At 52.7% G+C, this 8,990-nt stretch overlaps 1 protein-coding gene across 1 annotated transcript; it reads left to right on the top strand.

Annotated features, from left to right (window-relative positions):
* The first annotated feature begins 6,714 nt into the window (after positions 1-6,714).
* Positions 6,715-7,527, top strand: LOC147966199 (uncharacterized). Its single transcript, XM_087530749.1, has 2 exons — positions 6,715-6,837; positions 7,111-7,527. Exons 1-2 carry the CDS (start codon positions 6,715-6,717, stop codon positions 7,525-7,527), a joined length of 540 nt encoding a protein of 179 aa, XP_087386875.1.
* The last annotated feature ends 1,463 nt before the right edge of the window (positions 7,528-8,990 follow it).

Raw genomic sequence — 8,990 nt, 5'->3', positions numbered from 1 at the left:
AAGGCGAGGACGAACCCCAACAGCAGAACACCAGGAAACAAAAGAACTTCCCACAAGAAGTAAAAATAGTGAACTCACTTCACATAACAAAACGTGCGGTGCCCGTAAAGGTACGCACGACACGGCCCATCTCCAAAGGATCCTGCCACTGGTTGTCAAAACCGATCACCTTCGATCAGCTAGATTATTCTAGGAATATCTGGAATGTAGGATGGACTGCCTTGATCCTTGATCCAATAATTGGCGGACTTAAGTTTTCAAATGTCCTTATGGACGGCGGCAGTGGACTAAACCTGATATATCAGGATACAATACAGCACATGGGGATAAACCCAGCAAGAATCCGCCGCAGCAAAACCTCCTTTCAAGGGGTAATACCTGGCCCGGACACCCATTGCACGGGTTTTCTTCGGCTCACAGTTACATTCGGCTCTGCCGATAACCTCCACCATGAAAAGCTGACCTTCCATGTCGTCCCGTTCTCAAATCGCTATCAAGCACTACTGGGACGTGAAGCTTTCGCTCGATTTAATGCAATACCACATTATGCATCTCTTACGCTTAAGATGCCCGGTCCACGAGGCATCATCTCTTTGATGGGGAAGCACTAAAGTGCGCCCCGCCAAGAGGAGGGTAGTGAGGCCGCTTTAACAGCCCTACAGCAAAATGGCCTCACCAGCCAAAAAACTTCAAAATAGGTCATTTAACGACCACGAACGCGGATAGACGAGTTCAGTGCAAAATCATCATTAATGCAGGCCTAGAAGCCATATACCCCCGCACAAGGGGCTCCACGCATACACAAATAAGAGACAATAAAGCTCAAACTTACATATCTTACTTTATACTTTGCTTATTTTAATTTTTTTTCGGCACGACCCGTTTTTGAACTTAGTTCCTCTCTTTTACAGATGAACGTCGTGCGGCGCCCGTCCAGGATACGGCACAACGGAGACACAGGCGCAGACGTGCAGTAGGGACCCGTCCTAAAAGATTCTCTTTAGATTAAGACCCTGCGTAAACCTTTTTTACTGTCTCTTGTTGCTATACATCCCCTGGTTTTTCTTTCTAATATAACCAAGGAGGAGGCTGGCGTCTTGGCATGTGGCCACGTCAGAATTTTTGCACGTACCTGAACACTAGGGGCTTTTTCAGTAAAGAGTGCTGTTTGGCCCGCACTCATAAAGACCGAACACCTTAGGGAGTGTTCGGCGTCGCGAGTTTTGGCATTATATGCATCAGCTCAGAATCATGTCTTTGGTCAAATGTTGGGTTGCCCGGCTCCTGAGTTTGGCTACCTTACGTTCTGCTCTATCGGCTAAGGTAGCACCAGGAGAACTACTGCGATTGTGCCCCCGGTTCGGCCAGGGCAAGCACCTCAGTAGAGAAAGCCGAAAACTGACTGTCATGATGTAGCGTGAGACTGGTCAGCCACTCGATGACCGATCGGAATCTATCGGATTCCTCCGCCTTGACGAAGGACCGCTTCCCGGTCAGGCACATACGCGCCCCGAATTCGGACGAGCACAGTGGCCACCAAGGAGCTACCTAAAGAGTCTCATTTTCAAACTCCTATGGCTAAGTGAAAGTGTTAAAGCATTATAGTCCGGTTGCCTGGCGCGCTGCGCTATTACCTCCTTTGTAGGACCAAGACGTTGGGTTAAGTGTGAGAATGCGTCTTCCGCGAGCACCCCCGCACTATGTGCGTGGGGGCTGAAGCCAACGACTGCCATATTTCAGATTCTATACATATATATATATATATCTTAAAACGGCCGATTAGAAGGTGTTTACAATACTTGGAGGCACAAGTATAAAATCAGCCACTACACTTTATCAAAATATTAATTTATAATTACATATGCTATCATAACATAGCATCTTTCGGGCACTGCGTCTCTATTACACGAGCGCCTTCAAGAACTTCCTGAAAATAGTGCTCGAAAGGTACTCGGCTTTGATCCGAATCTCGGGACTCAACAACGGTGGTCTCCATCTCTGCCCAGTATGTCTTGACACGGGCAAGAGCCATCCTTGCACCCTCTATACATGCTGACCTCTTCATTGCATCAATATGCGGCACCGTGTCAAGGAATTGCTGCACCAAGCTGAAATAACTCTTCGGCTCCGATCAACCCGGCCACAGATGATCCATGACGTACTTCATGGCGAGTCCGGAAAACCTATTTAGTTCGGCCCATTGAGCCAAACGATCATCCACTGCCAGTGGACGCTCTGGATTATGAAACTGCGACCAGAAAAGATTTTCCACTTCGCAATCTTTCTGATCTCGAAAGTGTTCGGTCGCATCAGCGGCACTCGTTGCCAAGTCCAGATAGGTGTCCTTCACACTCCACATCCGGTCCAACGGAGCAAACTTCGGATCACAAACCTTCCTCTGCAGCATAAAGGGCTTTCTAGCCGCAATCTGTTCGGCTTGACGCAGGTCCTCTTTCGCAGCTCTCATCGCAGAGCGAGCGTCCTTGGCATCGGCAACGGCCTTCTCTAAGTCCGTCTGTCTCGCCCAGTCTTCTTTCTCAAGAAGTTTGCAATGGTCTGCAGCGCTCTTTAACTTCTCGGCCATTTCGGCCATCTCTTCTTTGCTTCGGCAGTGAGCAGCCTGTTCGGCTCTCAGCTCTTCAAGAGCCTTCTTAGCAGCCGCATCGCTTTCTCTGGCTTGCTCCTTAGCTTGGGCAAGTTCTGCCCTAAGATTCTCCACGGCGGCCATACCATCTTTGTTAAGCACACACATTGTAAGACACTGGCATGAAGCTCCTCTTACCTAATGCCGTTCGAAGAATTACATACCTTGAGCCTCATCAAGCCGCTTGTTGACAAGCGCGATGTCGGCATCTGCCACGTCCAGTTGCCGCTTTAGTTCGGCCAAATCATTAGTCCGGTTTGATTCTGGACACCTCGCCACCTATATTCAAAGGCGACATCTTAGACCTGGGATTATGATCCTCTACGTGCCGTCATTTCTTGACAACACGCAGAGTCTCAGGGGCTACTACCTACACAGGGCGCATCTTATTTATGCGCAACTGGAAAAAGTGTACATTATCTAACGTACCTCAAAACCCGTCAGTAAACTTTTGACGGCCTCATGCAATCCGCTTTCTGCGGAGGAAATCTTTCAATCACCATGCCCATCAATGCACGGTGCTCCTCTGAGATAGATGCTCGCCCCAGCAAAATCTTTAGTTCTTTCGACCGAGCACCAGACAGTGCCGGACTTGTCCTATGGCCTCTTTCGAAGGCCGGACGCGGAGGACTTCGGGGGGCCGCACTACCACCTCCCATCTCTGCCGGATTTGGAAAAACCCTCCGCGACGATACCTCAGGGTCGCCCGCATCGCTGGGCGGCACGACAGGGGGAGGTGTTCCGCTCTCCATCATCTCCGGAAGAAGATCCCCCGAAGACGAGCTCTACTGCGAGGGGCTGAGGTCCGAGCTACAAGGTAAAATTTCGGTTAGAACTTCTCAGATGCAAAATCAAGGATTTCTCTCATCCCTCAAAAGGAAAATCTTTTCTCCACTTACGGCTCGCTGGAGGGCTGATCCCCTTGAGGGCGTAGTCCGGCCAAGGAACTCCCTGGTGTCGGACCCTCTGACGAGGATTTTCTCCCCCGTTTTGAGGCCATGGTTTCTGGGTCGTCAGAGGTGGCTCTCTTCTTCCCTTTAGGAGAGGAATTGTCGGTTCCTCCCTTCGGAGCAGCCTCCTTCGAGGAGGCCGTAGCTTCCTTGTCCTCCCCCTCCAAAGGCATTATCTCCAACATCCTGACTAGCACAAGATCCGGCCTGGTTTCAGGAAGGGTAGCCGGACACCTGATCAGCTTCGCCTTCGCTGTCCACTCCTGCTTAAAAAGATGGCTCTTTTAGGGGCAAGTTTATGACGATTATACAGAGAGAAGGTCCGGGCACAAGGTTGCTTACTTGAGTATCCGGGCGATTGCGGCTTAAGCCTGCGTCCTCGGTTGAATCCGGACACATCTCTTGTGATCCGAAGAACAGTTTATACATCTCCACGGGCGTTGCGCCCATAAAATTTTGGAGAGCTCGCGGCCCCTCTGGATTAAACTCCCACAGGCGAAGGGGGCGACGTTTTCCGGGCAATATTCGGCGAATCAGCATGACCTGCACCACCTTGACCAAACTGAGGTCTCCTTCCAAGAGATCTTTAATTCGGCCCTGTAACAGGGGCACGTCTTTAGGCAAACCCCAATCCAATCCTTTGTTGACCCATGATGCTAGCCGTGATGGGGGACCCGAGCGAAAGGCGGGAGGCGCCGCCCACTTGGCGCTCCTGGGAGCGGTGATATAGAACAATTCTCGTTGCCACAAGCCGAGCTCCTCTTGAAAGAAGCCCTCGGGCCGTGGAGCATCAACATTCTTACTTATGACGGCACCTCCGCACTCTGCGTGCCGTCCCTCGATTATCTTCGGCTCCACTCCAAAAGTCTTGAGCCATAAACCGAAGTGAGGAGTAATGCGGAGGAATGCTTCGCACACGACAATGAATGAGGAAATTTGGAGGATGGAATCCGGAGCTAAGTCATGAAATTCCAGCTCGTAATAGAACAACAGCCCCCTCACGAAGGGATCCATCGGGAAGCCTAACCCCCGAAGGAAGTGAGACATGAACACTACGCTCTCACCGGGCTGGGGATTGGGAATAGCTTGCCCTTGAGCAGGCAACCTATGCAGAATTTTGGCGGTCAGGAACTTAGCCTCTCTCAACTTTAGCACATCCTCCTCCATGACGGAGGAGGGCATCCATCAGCCTTGAAGGTCGGAACCGGACATTGTCTAAAGTCCGAAGCGCCTGGAATCTGAAGCCTAGGGTGTTGGAACTCGAGGCGACGGGCGAACTCGTTTGAGGTTGGAAAAAGGAGTAAGGCCTTGGTCTCTTTATAAGAGGTTGAATACCAATAGCCCTCCCCGTAACCGTTTGGGACTCGCCTTTAATCGAGAAAACATGCTAACGGGCACGATTGGATTACCCACATCCGTATTAATGAGAATCCCGTAAAAAGGGCACACGATCTCTGCTTTGACAAGACGTGCCAAGAAAACCACCTCGCAAAACATGCTGAGGTGAAAATGATTCGAGTAAAGGACTTGGCTGTAGTGTGATGGCGCACTGCAGAATACGTCAGCAGATTTGATTTGTGTTAATATTATTCTCTCTATAGCAATATGTGGAAACTTATTTTACAGAGCCCGACACTACTCTTGGTGATTACAATCTTCTATGAAGGACTTGGAGGAGGAACCCGCCTTGCAATGCCGAAGACAATTTGCGCGCCGAACTCGTCGTCATTGAAGCCTGGTTCAGGGGCTACTGAGGGAGTCTTGGATTAGGGGGTGTTCGGATAGCCGGACTATACCTTCAGCCGGACTCCTAGACTATGAAGATATAAGATTGAAGACTTCGTCCCGTGTATGGATAGGACTTTCCTTGGCATGGAAGGCAAGGTTGGCGATGCGATATTCAAGATCTCCTACCATTGTAACCGACTCTGTGTAACCCTAACCCTATCCGGTGTCTATATAAACCGGAGGGTTGTAGTCCGTAGGGGATCAACTCCATACACAACAATCATACCATAGGCTAGCTTCTAGGGTTTAGCCTCCTTGATCTCGTGGTAGATCTACTCTTGTACTACCCATATCATCAATATTAATCAAGCAGGAGTAGGGTATTACCTCCATCGAGAGGTCCCAAACCTGGGTAAAACAAAGTGTCCCCTGTCTCCTGTTACCATCCGGCCTAGACGCACAGTTCGGGACCACCTACCCGAGATCCGCCGGTTTTGACACCGATACCGACCGAGCCTTTCAAGACCTCAACAGATACCTGACCAGCCCCTCGGTGATGGTAGTGCACGACCCCTCGAGCCCCTAGTACTCTACCTCGCTACTACCCCGTACTCCGCCAGCGCAGCACTGGTGGAGGTTTGGGAAGGACACAAAACTAAGGGCGCGCTGCTCCGGGCTACAACAGAAGCAATACAGGATCAGGAAGGCACCGCAGGAGCTGTGGCAGCGCCAACGAAAGACCAAGCCCAGCAGGACGACGCTGGAAAAACTCCCGCAAACAATCAGGCGTCAGAAGCCCCGTCACCTCACAATGCGTCTCAACTCCCGCAAGACACGAGACCAGACACCGCGTTAGCCCTCGTCGAACACCCGGTGTATTTCGTCAGCACTGTGCTGCGGGATGTGAGGTCGCGATATCCCATGCCTCAAAAGCTTCTGCTCGCACTCTTGGTGGCCTCGCGCAAGATGCGACACTACTTCCTGGGGCACCGCATCAAGGTGGTCTCGGCCTACCCGTTAGAGAGGGTGCTCAGGAGCCCCAATTCTTCTGGAAGGGTCGCCGAGTGGAACATCGAGCTGCAAGCATTCCAGTTAGAGTTCAGCACTACCAGGGTCATCAAGGGAGCCGCGCTCGCTGATTTTGTGGCGGAATGGACGGATGTCCCGACACTTGAAGTAGGTGAAGACCGGTCTACCTCGCCGGAAAGTGAGGCACCGGACGGCTGGGTCATGTACTTCGATGGTGCCTTCAGGCACCAGGGCGCGGGGACTGTAGAAGTACTCATCTCGCCCACTCAGGATAAGCTCTACTACGTCTTGCAGCTCTGCTTTTAGCAGGGCGAGAAGGTCTCCAACAACATCATGGAATACGAAGGCCTCATAACTGGCCTGATGGCCGCGATAGCCCTGGGGGTGAAGCGCCTTACATTTAGAGGTGACTCGCAACTCCTCGTGAACTTCTCCAACAAAGTATACGATCCAAAGGACGAGCATATGGAGGCATACCTCGCGGAGGTGCGTAAGATGGAGAAGCAGTTCTTGGGCCTGGAGCTGCAGCACGTGCCCCGGGGCACCAACAAGGAAGCCGACGACATCGCTAAGAGAGCCTCCAAGTAGCAGCCACAAGAGCCCGGTGTCTTTGAGGAACGGCTCTTCAAGCCATCAGCGACGCCACCACTTTCAAGCACAGCTCGTCCTCGGGAGGAGCTCCCACAGCCTCCTGCCATAGGGGCCCCGGCCTGTGACCTGACCTTAGGAGCTCGCTTGCTCTTGGCGCTCGAACCTCAGGAGGGATGCTGGACCAAGGAATTCAAGGAATATCTGATGCAGGTGGTGCTGCTAGAGAAGGAGGAAGATGCAGAGCATGTGGTTAGGCAAGCCACGGCGTACTGCATCCAGGATGGTGAGTTATATAGGAAGCGGCCGAATGACGTTTCCCTGCGCTGCATTTCCAGGGACCAGGGGAAGGAGCTGCTAACTGACATACACGGTGGGGACTGCGGGCACCACTCGTCATCATGGTCCCTCATCGGCATGGTATTCTGCAGCGGGTTCTACTGGCCCACTGCGCTCAACGATGCAACTGAGCTGGTGAAGTCCTGTGAAGCCTGCCAGTTCCAAGCCAAGAAAATTCATCAGTCGGCTCAGGGCCTCCAGACCATTCCACTCACGTGCCGTTCATGGTCTGGAGGCTGGACATCTTAGGCCCGTCCCCTCGAGCGCCTCGGGTCTACAGCTACCTCTACGTCGCTATCGACAAGTTCACCAAATGGGCGGAAGTGGAAGCCGTCTGTACCATCCCAGTTGGCTCCGCTGTCAAGTTCATCAAGGGCATCGTGAGCCGCTTCAGGGTCCCCAACTGCATCATCACAGATAACGGCTCGCAGTTCACTAGTAACCTCTTCAAAACCTACTGTGCTAACCTTGGAACACAGATCTGCTACGCTTCGGTGGCGCACCCCAGGAGCAATGGTCAGGTCGAGCGCACCAACGCGGAGGTCCTGAAGGGCCTCAAGACCAGGACCTTCAAGAAGAAGCTCGAGGCCTGTGGAAGGGGCTGGCACAACGAGCTCCAGTCCATGTTATGGTCTATCCGCACCACCGCCACCAAACCAACGGGCGAGACCCCATTCTTCCTTGTCTACGGAGCTGAAGCAGTCCTTCCTCACGAGGTTAAGTTTTGCTCCGCGCGGGTCCTGGCGTTCGATGAAAAGCAGGAGGACGCCACGCGGGGGATGGACCTCGTGCTGGGGGAGGAACATCGTCGCGAGGCTGCACTAAGGGCGGCAAGGTACCAGCAGGCGTTGCGGTGATACCACTGCCGCAACATCCGCTCCAGGACGCTCGAGGTGGGCGACCTCGTCCTGAGGCAGGTCCTCTCCAGGGAAGGGTTGCATAAGCTTTTGCCCATGTGGGAGGGCCCGTTCAGGGCCGTCCATGTCTCCAGGCCTCGCGTCGCGCGCTTGGAGACGCGGGACGGGATGCCTATCCAGAACACCTGGAACATCCAGCACCTCCGGAGGTTCTAACCATGAAGCAAGGCCCAGAACTTGTGAAGAAGGACCAGATCCTGTGAAGAATCACCGCCCGTGACACTCTCACGTAATAATGAGTGGGGTTGTACAGGCCCCGGAGTTTCGGGAGCACCGGCCTCAGGCCCTAGGGCTCCCTCCCATGCCTAGTGGTAGCACTTAGCTCCGCGCTGGTGAGAAGACTTGAAGACTAGATAAGGTGCCGGACACGGTTTTTTATTTGCTTTCCGCAGTTGGCTTTCTTTTTCTTAATCGAAGTTCGCCTTTGGTGTTCCTTGCTGATTTGGTTCCCTCTCCTCTTACCGCATTTTATGGTTCTGGTTCGCTCGTGTTCTCTCTCTCGTATACCTCGCGAGGGGGCTAGGCAGGTGCCCTCGCGAGCGTTTTTCTTCTCTCTGCCTTCTTGCAAGCCACCCTCGTTTGAGCTCGAAAGTTGGCGCATCTCTCCTAATCCGTGCCCCACGGGTACTGTGATACAAGGCGTCAGGTCAAGGCTTGGGTGAGTGACAAATCTCCTGGCAAAACTCCCTAACAAATCCTTTCGCAGTTCCTGAGCAATCGCAGACGACAAGGTCAAGATGGACGTGAGGAAATAAATGCCTTGTAAGGAGGAGGGCGCCCTAAATGCACCAGGCT

This window comes from Triticum urartu, chromosome 6A (genome assembly GCF_056163025.1).
Source record: "Triticum urartu cultivar PI428250 chromosome 6A, HENAU_Tu73, whole genome shotgun sequence".
Taxonomy (NCBI): domain Eukaryota; kingdom Viridiplantae; phylum Streptophyta; class Magnoliopsida; order Poales; family Poaceae; genus Triticum; species Triticum urartu.
This window is presented reverse-complemented; position numbering and strand designations above follow the sequence as displayed.